The 20,992-nt window shown below is 38.4% G+C and overlaps 1 protein-coding gene across 6 annotated transcripts in view; it reads right to left on the reverse strand.

Annotated features, from left to right (window-relative positions):
- The window catches only part of CDIN1 (CDAN1 interacting nuclease 1), a 279,639-nt gene that overhangs the window by 146,074 nt on the left and 112,573 nt on the right, over window positions 1-20,992 (reverse strand). For 5 of the 6 annotated variants that reach the window (XM_060619003.3, XM_060619004.3, XM_060618999.3 and 2 more), the window contains 2 exons: window positions 20,650-20,715; window positions 19,937-20,042 (listed from right to left, as the gene is read on the reverse strand). In XM_060619003.3, the coding sequence (XP_060474986.1) occupies window positions 19,937-20,042; window positions 20,650-20,715 (172 nt within the window). Of the gene's footprint in view, window positions 1-11,184; window positions 12,130-19,936; window positions 20,043-20,649; window positions 20,716-20,992 lie in introns of those variants that run through there. The other variant, XM_060619000.3, reaches the window with a different exon arrangement.

The raw sequence follows: 20,992 nt of genomic DNA on the forward strand, positions 1-20,992 counted from the left end.
ATTAGATCATCTATCAAAATATTCAGATGTATAAGAGGCTACTAAAAAGATTGATGACTGAGAAAGTCCACTGATTCTCTAGCCATCATATTCATGCATTTGGCCAGACAACATTTTTCGCTGCCTTCACAAGCAAGCTTCATTACCCATCACTCCACTGAAAAGAGTTTATTATGAGGCTGCCATCTTGGCAAGACTATTATTTAGATGATAAATGCTGAGGGGGGAAAAAAGTGTGTCTACTTTTTTTTTTTTTTTAAGAAAAAAGATGAGGTTTTCTGACAGATAAAACAAACAGCATCTACATTTCTAATTAACTTAAATTTGGCAGATACAAATATAGGTCAGTTAAAGCTATGATGTTATCTTCTGTCTGAATTTTACCCTTAATTTGTAAAATGTAAATTAACTAATTAGAAGAAAAACAGCATGATTAGTGACAAAATGCTTCAGCTGGGTCTTTGCTTCCTGACATTTATGATCAACTATAATGAATTATTGCTTTTTAAAATAATTGATAAAATATTTTTTTTTTCCTCACCACAATGAAAAAAAATTTACTAAGAATTTATAAAAGAAGCCCAGGAGCCTGGAAAAACAACAGAACTTTGTGGTACTTTCTGAGGAAAAGATGCATACAGAATGCCATAATATTAGAAATAACTGGGTTAATTTATTCCTGCGCATGTACCTAGGGGTGAATTAGGAGGAAAGAAGTGTGTAGACGTTAAGTCACTAATAAACCCGGTAAAAAGACTGTCAAAACTTAACCCTTTCCCTATCATTTCAAATGGATTTGCTGTGTCCTCAAGCAATTAGTGAGAGTAGTGTCTGTGTGTGTGTGTGTGTGTGTGTGTGTGTGTGTGTGTGTGTGCGCGCGCATGCGTGCACATGGGTGTGCATGTACCTGCATGCTGGATTGGGGGGTTCAAATGTTACATGGAGAATAGTTAGAAAAGAGAAAAGGATTTGGCTACTTGAGTTTCAGCAGGAAAACCTGTCACTGTTAACCAGAATTAATCCATGTAATAGTTAAGGAGAAGGAGGTTTTCAAGTATTCCTATGTAGATGAAGACTCCACAGGGAGAAGTACATCTGCAATGTCAGATACAGGTGTCAATGAAAACTTACATAAAATCCTGGGAGGTAAGGTCTGTGGAGGTGGCCAAGCTTTGGAGTATGGAGTGTGTGTGACCAGGCCCTGGGCAGGCAGAGTAGGATCTGGGCTGTCAGTTCTCATAGCACACAAACTTAGAGGTCTAATCTGAGTAAGGAATACCAGGAAATTGGAGCTGAAGCCTGTGGAATCCTAGAAAGGAGCTAAAAGTGCTTTGTCATTACTGGGCATTGGTTTCCAGTGACATGACAACATTCGAAATGGCAGAGAAAATAGAGAAATAATTCAAACAAAGATGTATGATGATGCTCAGAGTGCTACTGGAGAGACAGGTATTATGCAAACTAGGTGAATGAACAACGAAGTACTTCAAAATTCAGTCCTGATTTTAGGTTATGGACCTAAAGATATGGACCTCGGACAGAAGTATCTTAATTTTCAGTTAACAGACAGTTATCACATTTGGAAACAATTTGACTAAAATACTGGGATAGTTCTTTTTATCCAATATTATGGCAAATACACAAAACCTTTCACAATTTGCAGAGTGCAGTTTAAATGTCAGGAGGATATTATTATACTTGTTTTATATTTACTAGTTGTGGAGACAGCAAGAAAACGTTTCCGGATAGCCATTCCCGATGAAAAGTAGTTAGCTTATTACTCTTGTATTTTAGAAATTCATTAATGGTAAACAGTTTTTCTTTCCATCCTCATCCCCATACCACCATCATGCTGCATTAAGAAATAATATGGGTAAGTAGTCAAAGCTCCACTTCACAGTATATAAACCTAACACGGAACATATTTATACATCACAGAAAATTCTCTTGACAGCTCTCTGGCCTCCACCTAACTGCAACCTTTTAACACATGATATTACCTATGAGGCGACTACTTCAAAAGCTACCTGAGATTCACCTCCACGTACATTCATTTTGCACTTGGGAGGGAGTCCTCAAACATTCAAACTCCAATCAATGGTTTCTATCACAAAGATAAAGACAGATTGTAAAACATTTACAGCATAGAGACCTCCTCATTGGTTTGGTCTGTTTCAAGCATGAACAATCTCCGTTCACGTTTATCATTTTGAAAAACGCATTTAATTTCTTTGAATTAAAAGCATTAATAGCTCCAACTAAGATGTTTGGCTTGATGGTAACGGGAGAAAAGCGACTAGAGAAATTTGAAAAGCAATCATTTATATACATTTCAATATTGAAATACTTCTGTACTGAAGGCAGCATTTCACGTTCATCTGTGGGGGAGGAGAAGGGCAGAGAGAGAAGGCAGTTAGTGTCAGGTACCCTGACCAAACCTGGGTCCTTGGTACTGCAGGAAGGTCAGATCTTTTCAGCATTGTCTCGGTGTGTCAAAATATGTCAACAAACATCACACCACAGGAAGAAGAATGAGCTCTCAGTTCTTTATACCAATGGAGCTCTGGACGTAGGGTATGCATGAATGGTTTTCCCAGCTGTTTGACAAATGCAGCTCCCAAGGTTCCTTCCAAGTGTGATCGTTAAAAGCCCTAGGTTTTTACATTTTTGCACACAACTTTCTTAACCCACATGACTCGTGATGGAAACTGATGTCAGGTTAACTATCAATACTCCAAATAATCAGATTCAAGGCAACTAAAGTTACTATATAAATGGTTAAATGCAAGAGATGAAGGTTGGGAGTCCATAAATTTAGAAACAATTTTATTCACTAGAAGAGTGATAACTTACTGTTCATCAATTCTCTAAGCTTTATTATGGATGTCATTATATCACAGTTGTCTTCTTTCTTTACCTGCCCAGGCATTTCTCTACACTCCTCCGTGAAAACCCACTGTGGCTATTTACTGTGGGTGATCCCCAAATCCTATCTATCTCCAATCCATCACTTGAATCAATCCACAACCCAGTTGCCTCTGGACATCTCTGAACATCACAACTGAAGTTATTGGTAACCTGGATTATTTTCCACTCTCAATTCTTTAACAGCATCGTTATTCTCCACGCCACCAATATCAAAGCCTTAAAGTTATCTTTGTAGCATACCTCCCAATACAACATTTAGTTACTTGCCGAATTCTGTAAATTCTGTCTTTATCATCTCTGTAAGTCTGCACAATCTCCTTCCATTCCCACCCACTGTTATAATTTGGGAATTAATGGATTATGTCAATAGGGACAACTGTGTTAGCAATTGTGTTTCCACCCCCAACTGCTTGTTTCTGTCTACTCTAAGCAATGCTACCTAGAGCATCCATCCTAAAGTTACATCCTTATCACGCTACACTTCTATTAAAAAAAATCTCCCCTGGTTTTCCAGCTTTGTGACCTGTGTGCACTTAAACTCTCTGCCTCACTTTCCTCTTATGAAATGGAGATAAAATACTATTATCTTCCTCATAGGATTGTTATGCAGATTAAAGTGGATAATACATGCCAGTGCTTAAGCCAGTGCCTCGAACATAGATGGTGCTCAGTGTTAGCTATCTTTGTGATCCCGGTACATGTTTTGTTTCCCTGTTAGATTAAATTAAACTCCTTGAAGGCAAGGTGAGGTTTTGTTTATCTTTGTGTGCTCTGAATGTATGAAATGTTGTCTCTTTATAAAGGAACTCAATACATATCTACTGAACTTTGTCATATATCTATGCTACTACTGACGGACCATTTTGCCAGAATGTTGCATTAGGAATATTTAGTGGTAAAAATATTCATTTTACATTAAAATAATGAGAGACAGCTGGAACTGATCGAAATTTTGGTCCAGTGCCAAGTCAGTATGGTTTTACACACCTGGCCTATGCACATAACCAACAACTTCATTTTCGCCAGCTTCATAATCAATATAGAGTGCTATGAAAGTATTATGCTGAAGCTATCTGGGATGAAAATGATAGACTCATATCTACATAAGTTGATGAGCTTTATGAATTAAAAAAACTCTTTTGGCTAAATAAAGAATTTTGCATTAATTTTGAATTTATGATCACTTGGAATGAGCTATGAGGGATGCTATACGACTAAATTTAAAATGTGTAGGTGGTGGTGGTTAGCAAAGCTGCTAGAGATAAAAGGGAAGAAAATGGCAAAGAGGAATATATAAGAACTACAAAGGGGTTAGGTTAACAAGATTGTTAACTTGTTGGCAGAGTCCCTGTGAGAAAATAAGGGTGAACAAAATGGTAAATATCTCGCTGTTAGTGATTCAGGTAGGAAAGGGAGCAAAACAAGAGAATGGAATTCATAAATCATAAGTAGGCTAAGAATGTAAAGGAGAAAGCAAGAAAACATAAGAGAATCTAAATTGCTTGTGTTAAATGGAATAAATGGATAAATGGAATTCATACTAGGAGTTTAGTTTTTACGAGAATACGACTTCCAGGGTCACTTAGAAATGAGAAGGAAAGGATGTTTACCATTGCTATTATGTATCCACATATGACTGTGTTTTATGAGAAGAGTATGAGACATGCAAATTATATTCATGGCTCATTTTCCATATTCCACATGTGGGCGACGAGAATGAGCAAGGGCAAACTAGGGCAACACGGCCTCATCACCTATAAGTCACCCATCCCAGGAGATTCTTGAATGATACCAAATTGCAAAAGATGCTCAGAAATGGGAACCTGTATCTCTTCAATGCAGAGGGAGAGAAGAGCAAGAGAAAAGGCATAACTTCTGTGAACAGGGCTCTACCTCAGCAAAAGACGGCCAGCTCTATGTCTATCCAAATGGCAGCAGAAGCCCTTGGTAAGTACTATTGGAAGATGATTGAAGAAAGGTGCCTTCTAAAAACCATACACTTATTACCCGATCTTTGGCCTTGACCATACTAATTCCTTTCCCTTTGTTGGGCAAAAAGCAGTGACTGAAAATTCCATTTCAACTCTAAGGATCCTGGAAGAAAGAGACCTAGAAGTCTGTTTGAGAAAGAGAGAGAGAGAGAGAGAGAGCACAAAAGAAAAACCTGAAGGTGTGCACAATCCTCTCCCATAAATTATTCTATTCATAGTTGATGATTAAGAAAATGTTTATGATAAAAATGAAATCTGTAACTTAAATAGCAAATAAGATCACAAGGTTAACACTGAACAAGACAAACTGTTTACAGTATGTTAAAACTATGTGTTAAAAGCTATTAATGAGAGACATCTACTTGGAGCCAAGTGGGGCTAGAGGGACTGGATTTATCCTCCTGCTGGAAAGAAAGAAACAAACAAAATAGATGATGACAAATATCAAGCAATGAGGGACAATGATCCCTGAGTGATGGGAAACAAAAAAGGTAAGTCCTTTGCCCCAGCCTATTTCCTGGAGAGAGTTTTCAGACTGCAGTGTGAGGACGAAGAACTTCAGTGAGGGTGAAGAACCTAGGTGAGGCTCAGTGGGTCTGAGTTGAGGAGACGGAACTGGAAGAATGGGAAGACCAGGCAGCTAGAGTCTGTAGGACATAATACCAGCAGAAGACAGCTGCACAGAGAGAGAATTCCAGAGACTATCTCTGGGTCTCCCTTGAGTATACACAGAATATTGATCAGGGCATGTATGACTTGGACAATACTATCACCAATTTGACCTAACTGCCACTTACAGAACAGTCCACTCACAACAGAACAAACTTCCAAGTGTGCATGAAACACTTGGCAAGATAACCATAGTCTAGGCCATAAAACAAATCTCAATAAATTTAAAAGGATGCAACTTTGTGTCTGACCTCAATGGAATTACATTAGAGACCAATAACAGGAAGATATGTGAAAAATTTCCCAATATTTAGCATACATCTAAATAGCCTGGGAATCAGAGAAGACATGAAAAAGAAAAATTAGAAAGTATTTGGAACAAACTAAATATGAAAACCCAACATATAAAATTTTGTGGAATATGCAGTTCTTTGAGGTAAATTTACAGCATTAAATTGCCTGTCTTAGAAAAAAGAATGGTTTCAAGTTAATAAACGCAGTCTTCCACCTTAAGAAACTAGAAAAAGAAGAGAAACTGAAACTCTTTTAAGTAAAAGAAAAAATACAGAGAGAAATAATCAATGAAAGGGAAAAAGGAAAATAGAAAAAAAATCAATTAAAATAAAAATTGGTTTTTTCAGAAGACCATAAAATTGATAAATCTCTAGGAAGACTGATCGGAGAGAAGACACAATTACCAATATCAGGAATGAAAAAGTTGACATCACTACAAATTCTACAGTTATTAAAAGAAAAAGGGAATATTCTGAATAAGCTTATCCCAACACATTGTACAACTTAGATCAAATGAACACATTGTTTTGAAAGAGGCAAAGTACCAAAGTTCATTCAAAAAACAAAGGAACAAAAAAACCAGCCTGAATCATCCCTACATCTATTAAACAAGCCAATTTTGTAGTTAAAAAACCTTCCAACCACAACAATAACAAATAGGCACAGATGGTTTGACTGGGAAATTCGGCCTAACAGTTAAGACAGAAATAATAACAAATCTGCACAAACTTTTCCAGAAAATTGAAGAGGAAAGGATACTTTCTAACTCACACTATGAGCCAGCATTATTCTAATACCAAAACCAGACAAAGACTTTAACAAGAAAAATAAGCCCCAGACCAATATCACTCATAAATGTGTAAGTGAAAAAATTCTTGATACATCTTCAACAAATCAAATCCAACAAGATATAAAAAAGAGTATTTTTATCCTTTCTTGTTGTTTCATGACCAAGTGGAATTTAACCTAGGAATGCAAGGTTGGTGTAACATTCAGGAATCAATCGCTGTAATTAACCATTTTAAACAGATTAAAAAGATCCATATGACCATCTTAAAAAATAACCATATGATCACCTTACTTGATGCAGAAAAGCATTTTATGAAATCCAACATCCATTTTTGATAAAATCTCTTAGCAAGCTAGGAATAGTAAAGGAGTTTCCTCAACCTGATAAAGAAAATCTACGAAAACGGACAGCTAACATTATCCTTAATGGTGGAAGATTGAATGACTTTCCCCCAAGATCAGGAGCAAGGCGATGTATGCTCTCTATCTGTATGCTCTCTATCACTAGTTACCTCTGTATAGGTGATTCTAGCCAGTACAGTTTAAAAAAAGCACCCAAATTGAAAAAAGTGTAATTGTCTTTATGTACAAATGACATGGATGTATACGTAGAAAATACTCTGGAATCTACCAAAAAAGTAAAGTATTAGAATGACTTTTACAAAGTTGGAGGATGTAAGATCAACATACAAGATCAACTTCCATTTTAATTGGGAGATTGAAATGAAAACTACCACTTTTAATAGAATCAAGCAATATAAAATACATACGGTTCAATCTAATGAAAATGTGAGAGATTTGTACACTGAAAACTATAGGGCATTTTTGAGAAAAATATTAAAAACCTAAATAATTGGGAGAGATACCATGATTATTGATCAGAAGACTCAATATTCTTAAGATATAACTTCTTCCCAAATGGACCTCTGAATTCAATGTAATCTCAATCAGAATCCCAGTAGACTTTTTTAGGGGAGATTTATAAGCTGATTCTAAAATTTATATGGTAATGCAAAGGACACAGAATAGACAAAAATAACTTTGAAAATGAAAAATAAAATTGGAGGACTTACACAGGTTCCAAAATATAATGCTTTAGTAATCAAGATAGTATAGAATTGGTATAGGCAAACTGATCAATGGAACAAAACAGAGAATTAGAAAAAGGTCGACATATAAATGATTAATTGATTTTTGACAAATGTGCAATGGCTGTGTAGTTGAAAATGCATAGTCTTTACAACAAAAGGTTCTGAAACAATTAGATATCCATACGCTAGAAAACAAACTTTGATCCATGTGTCATACCATATATAAAAATTAACTGAAAATGGATGCTAGACCTAAATATAAATCTAAAAATAAATCTTTTAGAAAAAAGGGGAAGACCTTTGCGATTTTTTATTTTTTCAAAAGATTTTTTTTTTTAATTTTATGTATTCTCTTCATGCAATGTGGGACTCGAACTTACAACCCCGAGATCAAGAGTTACATGCACCACCAGCTGAGCCAGCCAGACATCCCTGTGAGTTCTTTAGATCTTTGAATCTTTAAAATTTTCTAGATATAACATCAAAGGCATAGTCCATAAAAGAAAAATGGTTAAACTGGACTTTATTAAAATTAAATTGAAAGCCACTGTTAAGAGAATGAAAAGACAAGCCCCAGAGCAGGAGACAATACTTCATATCTGATCACACATCTGATAAAAGACTCATACCCAGAATATTATTTTTAAACTACCAAAACACAATAAGGAAACAACTTGAAAAATTAGCCAAAGACTTGAACAGACATTTCCCCAAAGAAGAAAGGTAGCAAATAAGGATGCAGAAAGATTTTCAATATTAGTCATTATAGTAATGCAAATTAAGGTCACACTGAGGCACTAACACAAAACTCTTAAGACAGCCTGAAGTTAAAAAGACTGAACACACCAAGTGGTGAGGAAGTTGAGGAATGCCCGAAACTATTATTTTGCAAACAGGTAGAAACATATACTTACTGTATGTCCTATCCATTTAATTCGTAGGTATTTGGCTAAGAGACATGAAACCATACAAATATTTTTACATGACTATTCAAAGGAGCTTTATTACTAATAGCAAGAAATAGAAACAACTTAAATGTTAAGTCAATAGGTGAATGGACAAACAGTCGTATAGCTATGCAAGTGAATATTTCTCAGCCAAAAAAAAAAAAAAGGCCCGACAGAGAGTACATGCTATGATTCCATTTACAGAAAACACTAGAAAATGCAAAATAATGTATAGTGAAGCAGTCAGATTAGTGTTTGCCTGGGTGCAGAGAGAAGTGAAGGAGTTGAGAAAGAGGATTCTCAAGGGCACATGGAACTTTTGGGGTGGTAGGTATGCTTAGTATCCACACCATGGTGATAATTTTATGAATTTATATACACATGTGTCAAAACTGGTCAAATTGTATACTTTCAATATATGCAGTTTATAATGTCGATTGTATCTCCATAAAGCTATTTTTTTTTCAGTACTGATGGGTTTCATTTAATTCCACTAAAAGATATTTTACAATTTTCTACATAGACTTCTTGCACATAGAGTTAGGTATTTGGATTTTTTGTATTCCTTTAAATAGTATCTTTTTCTTAAATTTTTTCTGTGTTACTGATATATATAAATGCAATGATTTCTTTTTTTTTTTAATATATGAAATTTACTGTCAAATTGGTTTCCATACAACACCCAGTGCTCATGCCAAAAGGTGCCCTCCTCAATACCCATCACCCACCCTCCCCATCCATAAAGCTATTTTTAAAACTTATTTATTAAAATAGACTTACTTTTTATGTGCAACCAACTACAATTCAGAAAAGCAAAACAAAACATGAACTCCATTTAAAACAAAAACATGTATTTCTTATCAAATGTTCCACAGTCCACTTCTCTTTGGATTCAGACTGGTTTTTAGACAGTTCAGTCAGAATTTGTGAATCTGAACCGTATACAAAATGACTTCACTGATTCAGCGGGCTTCAAATCCAGTAACTTAGGGGTTAATTATATTCTGGGTGTAGTAGTATATGTGACAGGCTTTTATTTCTTTATTTATTAAAAAAAATTTTTTTAATGTTTAGTTTTGAGAGAGAGAGAGAGAGAGAGAGAAAGAGAGGGCATGTGAGTGGGGGGAGGGGCAGAGAGAGAGGGAGACACAGAATCTGAAGCAGGCTCCAGGCTCTGAGCTGTCAGCACAGAGCCCGACGCGGACCTTGAACACACAAACCGTAAAATCATGACCTGAGCCGAAGTTGGACCTGAACCAAATGAGCCACCCAGGCACCCCTGACAGGCTTTCATAATAATCCTACAGATACACGCTTTGAATACAGAATAAGGGCTCTTGAGAAAGCAATGGAGAACATGTGGCCTATTTTTCTCGAACCTCATGAAGGTAAATAATCTAAACCACATATGCCGGAGAGCTTTTCAGTTCAGCTCCGCAAACCCATTAACTGAGTAAAGTAGCCTTTACTAACAGATTTATCACCACGACTGACAGGAAACTGCCTGGTGGAGCAGAAAGCACCCAGGTGTGAATTCAGAGGGGGATGTGGATTCAGGTGCTGTCCCTGTGGTTTACTGCCTCAGGCCTTACCATAACCCCTACTATAAGCTCCACAAAAGCAGGTTGGGTCCTTACTGACTGACATAGTGCCTGTGAAACATTTGCTGACCTGAACTTTCTTTCTTATTTATGTATTTATTTATTTATTTATTTACTTACTTACTTATTTAAATGTTTATTTATTTTTGAGAGAAAGAGAGAGAGTGTGAGTGGAGGGTAAGAGAGAGAAAGTGAGACACAGAATCTGAAGCAGGCTCCAGGCACAGAGCCTGACGTGGGGCTCGAACCCACAAACTGTGAGATCATGACCTGAGCTGAAGTTGGAGGCCTAACCGACTGAGCCACCCAGGTGCCCCGAACCTTTATTTCTTAAAGCTTTATTTTTCTTATCAAGACCGTTTGAAAGCAGACAGGCTACGAATGCGAGGGCTGGCTGGCAAATCAAGGCTAGGTAAAGAATTTACCATCAGTGCTGCATGTAGATTAGCATGATCGCCTCAAGTTTTCCAAAGAAAAGAAAAACTCTCAAGTCTAGGTTCTACCCAGCATCACTTAAATCAGTTCTCCAGGGAGAAGGCCCACATCAGTATTTTACTTTTTAAAAAATTTTTTAAACATTTATTTATTTTTGGTAGACAGAGTGCAAGCAGGGGAGGGGCAGAGAGAGAGGGAGACACAGAATCTGAAGCAGGCTTCAGGCTCTGAGCTCCGAGCTGTCAGCACAGAGCCTGACGTGGGACTCGAATCCATGAAGCGCAGGATCATGACCTGGGCTGAAGTTGGATGCTTAACCAACTGAGCCACCCAGGTGTCCTGGCCCACATCAGTATTTTAAAATGCCCCTCATGTGATTTCAATACACGGTGACACTTGAGAATCACTGACCTAGATCCTTGAGCCATTTTAGCATCAGTTTCAACCTGCTCTCCAATATTCTAGAATGAATCTCAGAAATGGATTCTTGGGCTTCTGACTCTATCCATGCTCCTGAGTCACTCCCTACTGGCAGCGTCTCTATTATGCTTCCCTCACTCTCTCTGGATGATCATAATGGTTGTGTTTCCATCCTTGGAATGACCACCCAATCATTTGCTTTTGAGTTTGGTGTGGGGTAACTTTTCTGAACCATATGTGACTCATACTAATTTTATCATAGTGGGTCAGCAGGAGGAGTCATCCTTTCAACAATTTTTTGGTACCCTGATTTTGGAAAACTGGTCAATATGCTCTCTCTATACACTGGCCACCCGCCAACACCCCCTCCTCCACAAAAAAATCTTGTGCATGCTTGAAGACAGTAACCAGAAAGATAGCTTCCTGAGAAACCATAATTCATTGATATTTCCTTATATGTCTATTTTCTTTCTCTTTATTCCTTCAACCCATTCCAGTTTTTTTTAAACAACTGTCTCTTTATTGCAAGTATCACTTGAAAAGCCTAAGAAACATTTCTATTTCTCATTCAGTTTCGTATTAAGTCAACATTGAAAAACAACAACAGCAGAAAATATGTATTCCTTGGTGGGGGAAAATTCTTGCATTTCCCTCTCCAAATGCAGAAAAAGAGGTGACGAGAGAAATCATTCTTATAAAAGTCCTATATACACGGCAGACACATCTTTCGTCCTTTTGAAACATTTCAAGGTTTCTCCAGCTAATAACAGTGTCAAGTATTTGTGTGGAACAACAGAACATCAATATCTCACGACCATCCCCACTATGAGAGTTGGAAAAGCAAATTATTATATTTTACCTTTAGAGGAGCCCGCTTCAGTGCTTTTGCTAATTATTAGTCGATCTGTCTCTTGTCGCTGATGGACTACTTGTTAGTATACGGCAGGAGTGCCTTCCGAGGCTGCTGTAATTGAAGGTTTACAAGAGCTTCTGCGGCTGAGGCACATCCAACTTAAGACAGATGTGCTCAGCCTTGTTTTTAACAGGACTGAAATAACTGGAAATCGGTGATTTGGCTAATTGCAGGCTTCCTGGAAGTATCTCAATACAGGAAAAACTTTAGCCCTCCTCTGAAAAGTACCTTCCTTTAAGTCTAACGGTGGGCAGCCCCATTCAAAATGCCTCACCTGTCAAGGTAGCACAGACCAGAGAAAGCAACAGCTAAACCATAGACTATAATCACCAATCTTTAAAATATACTTAGAGGTAAGAACTACAGTCAGATCAATTCTTGTGGCAGAAGATATTAGCTTAGCATTGCCTCCAGAAGAGTAGACTCTGTGGAGCCAACGATTCAAAAATCTGACATATGGAACTCAGCTTTCAATCTTTTCAGTGATACATAAATGTGATCAAGACCATATTGCCTCTGGTGCTCATTTCCCCTATTTCCTAACACCAGTACAAGAAATGACTTTGGAAAATACACATATTTTCTTCCTTTGATACTGTTCTTTAGAATCATTCAAGAAGGGTTCATGGCCTGGCCCAGAACTTGAGCGGATTCTGCTCTGGAACCCTATGGTTATATCTTAACCCGTGGGGTAAGGAGTCTTCAGGACCAAGGGGACATCCCTCACTTGATGTCTATTCCCCCAATCTCTTTCTAGGCCACACTTCATGCACCATGGACCTGACAAATTCCTGATCAACTAGCCATGAGACCACCCCCAAGGCCTGCATAGCCCTCTCTCTCGGGTTCATCTGACTGATAAGGTGGCGGACCACCAGAGTGTCTATCTCTGCCCTGAAAGATGGCCAAGGGCAGTGGTTTGCGGGAATGTGCACGGCACTGGATGTGCAGAATGCAGTGTGCTTGACAGTTTCCCACAGGTAGGACTGGGCCAAGGGTAGGAAAACAAGAGAGGTGAACTATGCAGCGGGACCAACGATGCCACCATTGTCATATGCAGTCTGGATCTCCACGGAGGCTGGGAATTCTTAATGCAAATCTTCCTATAGGACAAAATACACTTTATTGTTTGTTAACTTGATATACAACCTTAAATCCTCAGGCTCATGGTATACAGGGCTCCATATGTACTCTTGCCCCGAGCCACTGGAATGTAGGGTGGGCCCAAGTTTTATGTATCCCCTAAAGAAACCACAAAGTATCTTCTGCTCAGGATTCTTAAGGCATTCCATGTCAAATCTCAAATGAGAGATTTGGTTCAAGTTTTGTGAAAGCAAGTAATGAGATTATAAATATTTATCTAGAAAACTTTATAATATGTGTTTGCCTTTTAGTTATCAGTTGTGTTCTATTTTAAAACTCCTTACGTAAATACGCTGTAGTTGACGAAATAGATCTGAGAAAGTCTATACATCTGAAAAGTCTGGAAAAGCTTTTTTTAAAAAATGAGGCATTTTTCTCAGTTCTTAGAGTGGCATTCTCAAAGAAAAAAAAAATTGGGCCCTATTGTGGTATAATGTCACAGTGTCTGAAAATCCTTAATGGAGGATTCAAAATGTTATCGTCGGCCATGCACCAAAAAATTCACCCATACATTCATTTGGTCAAATAAATATCTACTGACCACCTACTGGCACCACCACCAGCCAGGCATTCCACCAGATTCTGGGCATTTTGATGGCAGATAAAACATAGAGATAAGATGAAACTCAATATTAACTGGAGGAAGGTGACAAGTCAACAAGAAATTTCAATAGTTGACACATGCTATGAACTTAGCAGCAGAATGCAGGGTGGGTACTAAACCCAACCCTGGAATGCAGGAAGGTTTCCCAAAGACACGTCAGCCAAGCTGAATAGCTGAAGAGGAGTTTATCTGGCAGAGAAAGTAAATACAAATGTCCACTCGGAACACTTTTAAATTCCATCAGACAGTGATATACAGGAAAAAGAGACACAGGAATGAATATTTGTTGACCACTAGGTGCTTCAAAAGTGCCATATGTGTGGGGCGCCTGGGTGGCTCAGTAGGTTAAGCGTCCGACTTCAGCTCAGGTCATGATCTCACAATTTGTGAATTCAAGCCCCACGTTGGGCTCTGTGCTGACGGCTCAGAGCCTGGAGCCTGCTTCGGAATCTGTGTGTCTCTCTCTCTCTCTGCCCATCCCTCACTAGTTCTTTGTGTCTCTCTCAAAAATAAATAAAAACATTAAAAAAAAGTTTTTAAAAAGTGGCATATGTGTATTAAATAACTGGTCTTCATCACGACATGGTCAAGATGGGATTACTGACATTTTATTGGAGAAAACAAAGACTCAGGAGGGTTAAGCAAGTCATTCCTAGTCATGGGACTGGAAAGTGGCATAGCCTGGATTCAAACTCAAGAACAGGAGAGATTCCTCCCATCGTTTCAAGGATCACTACACTGGAAAATCATGTTGAAACAAAACTTTGACTTGTCCTTGCCAGTCAGTAAGTTTCGATCCTCTTTGAGAGAAATAAAGAGGTAATACATGCAAAGTGCACTGTAGTTTGTAATAGATGCCACTGGTGACAGTGTGCCAGAGTGTGTCCAGAATGGCAGATGGCAGGGCTGAACTTGTGGTTGGGATTCCCACCTTCTTGATCAGGAGTTGTTGGGCACTGTTCACGTGCTGCCTTAGCTGCTGGCAGATCTTTGATATTTAGCGTCACTTAAAATTTTCATTCAGACGGACCCACTTTATCTCCAAACACTAAAAGTGAGCACAGGGTGTCTACTCCTATGTCTCTGAAAGGCCACGTGTATATACAGAACCCATGCATGTAATTTGGACTCAGATTATAGAATTGGTTTTTCTTTTCTTTTTTTTTTTTTTTTAAACCTGTCACCATCAGAATATGAAAATATACTTAGTAATACTGGCCAAATTGTCAAGGAAGTCACTTTTTGACTATAGAAGTAGAATGGAAAGGTTATTGGGGTATTGATTGCATAAGGAAATATGGTTTTTATACAATTTATATTTATAGTCCTATGTATATGGGATATCTGTATGTGTGTAAATATGCATGTATTTTTTTAAGTTAAAAAAAATTTAAACGTTTATTTTTGAGAGAGAGAGAGAGAGAGAGTGAGAACATACGAGTGGGGGAGGGGCAGAGAGAAGGGAATAGGATCCAAAGTGGGCTGTGTGCTGACAGCAGAGAAAGCCCAATGTGGGGCTCGAACTCACGAACCGGGATCATGACTTGAGCTGAAGGCGGTGCTTAACCAACTGAGCCACCCAGGCACCCAACATGTATGTATTTTCTTTTTTTTTTTTAATTAAAACAAAAAAATTTTTTAACGTTTTTATTTATTTTTGAGACAGAGAGAGACAGAGCATGAACAGGGGAGGGTCAGAGAGAGAGGGAGACACAGAATCTGAAACAGGCTCCAGGCTCTGAGCAGTCAGCACAGAGCCCGACGCGGGGCTCGAACTCACGGACCGCGAGATCGTGACCTGAGCCGAAGTCAGATGCTTAACCGACTGAGCCACCCAGGCGCCCCTGTATGTATTTTCTATACAATTGTATATATAGTCTTATAGAATTTGGGGCTGTATTATGGTCCAGATGCTGCTTCTCAGAGGCCTTTTTTATTTCCTTTAACTCCACAGAAGTAGAGACTTGCAGCTTGAGGAGTTATTTAATCAAGTTTCATACCTGGGATAGGGGCCTGCTCATGGGAGAGGCAGCTTATGTTCTGTACTCAATATCTTTGGCTTCAGGGAAGGTGATGGCATTCGAAATTCAGATTTTTCTGAGGTTAATTAAACCGGGGAAAATATCTGAAGCTTTGATTACAAAGGAATGAGGGGCATACTACATATAGCCATACAAAAGGAAAACCCCTTTAATAAAGGCTTGTATTCAAACAAATTGATGCTTATTTAAATGTTTATTCTTTCCCTCAAAAAGGGATAAATATTAGGAAGAAAGGTCCAACTAAGTGAGAAGGGAGAGATGACTTAAGTGAGGCCTTTTAGACTGAGTGGTCAGGGAAGGTTTCCCTGAGGAGGGGAAATGTGGGCAGACACCTGAATGGTGTGAAAAGTTTACCATGTGGAGATTCAAATGAAGAAAACTCCAAGCAGACAAATTAGCCAGAGTAAGAGTTCTGAAGTAGAAATCAGCAGTGTAGATTTAAGGAAGGCCCAGAAAGCCAGTGTGGCCCCAGAAGTCTAAGAGGGAGAGGGAGCCTTAGTTGAGGGGAGAGGGAGAGAGGGAGAGAGAGGTAGATGTGCAAATAACTGGGGGTGGTGGAGGGCCAGATCATGCAGGGCTCTGAATGTCATGTGAAAGAGTTTGGGTTTTATTTTAAACGTGACGGGAAGCCACTGAGGAGTTTTGAGCAGGAAGCAACACAATCTGATTTGTATTACCCAACAGTCACTCTAGCTAGGGTAGGAAAAACGGACTATAGGACGGTAACAGTTAATGTATGGAAACCACTTTGGAAGCTCCAGCAACCGTCCAAGAGGTGATGACAGACAGCGAGGTGATGCCAAGTAAGAAGGTGATGCTGCGGCATGATTGGAGATATGGCAAAGATGGAGCTGAGGACTTTTGGGTAGGCTGGTGATGGGTTAGGTCTTTGGCTTGAGCAACTTGGGCAAACTGTGATGCCATTAATTGATCTTGGGAGGAATCGGGGGAAGCAACGAGCCTGAGGAGGCAAATCAAAGGCTTAACGTCAGACCTGTTAAGTCTGAAATAGCCATTAGATATCCAAGAGGAGACATGAGTGGACAGTTGCAGAGACAAATTTGTACTCAGAGGAAATATTAGGACTGGGAGCAAGAATTAGGAGATACTATTATAGAGGTGGTATATAAAACCATAGTCTCCGATGAGATCTCCAAGGGAGCATGCAGGAGTGAATGTAGAGGGCAAAGGGAAGAGGGGTGAGCACTGAGTTCCAGGGCCCTCTTCCCACGGAGCTGGGAGGAGGAAAAGCCAGCAAAGCAGACAGAGTATGCTGCTGGAATGGTAGGAAGCAACCCACTAGAGTACCTCTTGGAAGTCAAGAAAAGACATTTTAAGAAAGACACAGGGTATGATCAACATTGTCAAAAGGTGCTGAAATAATGAGTAAGAATAGCAACTTATATAAAAAAAGAAAACTCTTTTAGAAACATTAAGCTAAGAACTAAGGGCTCTGTAATTACTTATGTGAGAAAAAGGGCTTATACAAGGTCACAATTCTACAAATATTAATTGAACAGTCTTCTTATAAAATCCGACGTTTAATCTAAAAATAGTGTGACAGGGGTGTTGGGTGGGTCAGTCAGTTAAGCTTCAGACTCTTGATTTCTGCTCAGGTCATGAATTCGTGGTTCCGTGGGATCGAGTCCCACTTTAGGCTCCGTGCTGAGTATGGAGCCTGCTTGGGATTCTGTTTCCCTCTCCCCCCACCCCCAACTCTCTTTTTCTCTCTGTCTCAGCCCCTCCCTGGCTCGTAAAGCTCTCTCCCCTCTCTTTCTCAAAATGAATAAACATACATACATACGTACATAAAAAAGTGACAATTTGATAACAGTGCGTATGTTAACTAGAGGCTGCTTATACAAATGAAGCAATTAACCCAAATGCCAACCAACCAACAGCCTCCTTGAAAGGCTATCCACAGGTGGGAGAGATGATTTTTTTCCACTCTCAACAATTTTAGCAACTAGTATGTGAGTTATGTTGAGGCTAAATATAAAGAGTAGGATTCCATACTTTCATAAATGGGCTAAGTCAAAATGCCCTATCACTGGTGAGTTTGTGTCACTGTTATAATCAAAATTTTATGTCCAAGTCATTGCCTCTGTGTTCCATTTTGGATGTCACCACTACTTCCATTTCTTGGCCTCTCCGCAGACATTTGGTAAAACTACTGAATTCTGTGTAGAGTATTTTCTCCTTGGATGACCTAGAATGATTCAAAACCAAGGGCTACTTTTCCTTTATCACACAATATGCCCTAAATGAATCATGCCCAGTAGCTGGTGTATATTCAAAGAAAATGGTTAGGGAATGTAAACCAATAATCATGTAAGTAAAGCATCACTGAAATAGAAAAAGTAGCACACAGCAGAATAATCTAAAATCCAGTCCAAAGGCAACTGTATTAAATTATCTATAGCTCACATGTCCTCCAGCCAGGTCAACAATGTATAGAAGGCTGATTACTGACTAGATTATTTAACCAGCCTCTAAAATAGAGAGTGCTAGGTACACAGTAGGCACTCAATACATGTAGAGTTATTTTAGAAAGAAAATATGATTTTGGAATTTTTAAGCAAGCTCTACTCTTTGGAATTCAATTTGTTATTGTTCCCCATGAAAGGCTTGACCAGCACCAAAGTGGGGACACGGTCTCCGTGCATAATGATTTTATCAGTTTTTAAAAATGCTTTAGCAAACTAAACTTACACAATTTGATTTTCTTGCCATTGCTTTCCCTATAGCATCAAAGATGATTCTTTCTTTACTATTTCGAACTCAGAAAATTGCTAAAAATCTAAAATTCAATTTGCCACATTACTACTAATTTGAATAATGGCTGAATAAAAGACAGGGAACGCTGAAGCAGCATTGATTTCTAAAACATTTTGCACTTTCCTCCTCCATCCCTGTAAAGTAAAGCTCGGATGCTACGCACAATTACACAAGAAAATCAAGAAAGCCATTACATTCAGCATTTTGTCATGATCATTGTTACCATGGCAAAAAGTGGGCTTAGTTTAGCACAGCTGTCACGGACGAGGTCTGCTGGCCTTTTGTAAAGCTGAGTAACAATATGATACCAAATTCTGTAGCCTGTCACTGTTTTCTTTTGTTTTGTTTTCTTCCACAGGACAAGACTATTGTCCACAGATGTTACTGTCTCATTCCTTAATGATCTGGGCCAGTGTTGTCGTCTTACTGTATTCTTGGCCAGTGACTGAGGAACAGAGTTAATCTAGGAAGGTTACTGCTTGCCCTACCTCCTGTTCTAAGCGGGGGGAAATGTGTGGGGTGAAAACTTGGGACTTCAATACTAGAAAAAGCCAACGTTTCAACAGTGGTACTATAAATGACTACAGAGAGGCGCTGGAGAGGGCATGGGTTTGGGAGTGAGAAAGACAAATGCATGATAACTAACTGTAAGGCATATACTTTCTCTCTGAGAATCAGTTATGTATAAAGTAGGAGAAGTAACTTCCTTGTGAAGATTAACAGAGAATGTGGAGGCCCAGGCACATATTGAATGGTGGGTATTCAATAACAAAAGCATCCTCCCCTCCGACCCTCCGACCTTTTCCCTTAATCACTAAGATTTCCATGCCTTGAAGTTGGTAGGTAAACTGTTTTCTGTTGGAAGGTAAATCATTTTGATCTTTCACATCATTTGTACACTATCCTCACAGAGCTAAGGGTAAGGTATTTTTAAAGGTCTGAGAGTATGCATAAATTTCACATCAAAAAGAAAAAAAGTTAGTGTCGATATCGTAATACGCCCCATATCTTATTACTTCTGGTTTTAGTGATGCCAATATTATCGCTATAAAATGGAATGTGGGAGTATATACTAATTTTGACCTTATGCAGAGATTTTTACTTTTAAAAAATGAAGCAACATTATGAAAGCAGAGAAGTTTAAATTATCTGAAATGAATACATTAATCAAGTCTCTGTACTTACCAGAAACAAAGGCTACGAGCATTTTTACCAGCTAAACAAAATATTTTTTCTAATGAGATTTCAGCTGAGTATCGTTTATCTTAAGAGAAAAATAATGGGACCTTACCTATTCCAGTAGCTCCAGAACTGGTCATGCAGGTAGGCATGGTGGCTACATTCATCACCAAATGAGGCTTTGCTTTCAATCCAGTGAATTATGTGCCCTTCTACAGCTAAGGGACAAAGCATTACTAATACAGAGCAAAGAGAAGGGAAGACTGAAAATACTGAACTCTGTCTAGGCCTCTCTGTACTTCAAATTAGCAAGCGGAGGCTTAGCCCTTGCTGTCATCTACGGATGTAATTAGAAAACAACACATCGTATGTGTTCCTTATGAGGAACGTTAATGCAATAATCATATCCCTTTGATTTACATCATCCTCTTCGAAAGCACCTCTCCTACTTTGACACTGCCTCTGTAAGTGGGCAAGTAACGGGAAAGCAAACCAAAGCAAGCCAGCCTGGCTTCTCAACAGAACCATGTGGAAAAATTCAGAATTGAGAGAGATGCCTTGAAAATGGCACCCCAAATGTCTTCAGAGGATATGCTTATTTCCCAAATTGAGGTAAACGTTTTCAAGGCAGAGATTTCTTCTGAATCTATTATTGTCTGTAATTGTAAAACAATCCTTTCCAACAATTTCACCCATTTAAAGCTAATCTACTCTGGTTACATTTGCTAATATTAACAAAAAGTAAAAAACAAAACAAAAAGTCTACGGAGGAAACACACCCCCTTTCTCTATAAAAAAAATGCAGAAGAGAGTTTAAGGACTTACCAACTGGAACTTGTAAAATAAAGTCTGGTGTTTTGTCATAACCCTTGGCACGGAGCTGATCTTCATCTACAGGAAAAACAAATACTGTTACTTCTAACAGTGTTCCATTAACAAGACAGCAATATAATTGCTTTTTTTTTCTTAAAAATGTATAAAAATTACTAATGCAGTCATACATATCTTTCTTAGGCATGCAATGCGGTGTCAGAATAAATGAACTTTCTTAACAAACCTGAAGCATAGATTAAAAAAAATGCCTCTTTGTCCCTTCTGCATTTTTATGTCTTTATTATAAATATCATTAATTCAAGCTGTCATCTGCTACCTTTTTTGTAATTGAAAA

This window comes from Panthera onca, chromosome B3 (genome assembly GCF_046562875.1).
Source record: "Panthera onca isolate mPanOnc1 chromosome B3, mPanOnc1 haplotype 2, whole genome shotgun sequence".
In the NCBI taxonomy this organism is placed as follows: domain Eukaryota; kingdom Metazoa; phylum Chordata; class Mammalia; order Carnivora; family Felidae; genus Panthera; species Panthera onca.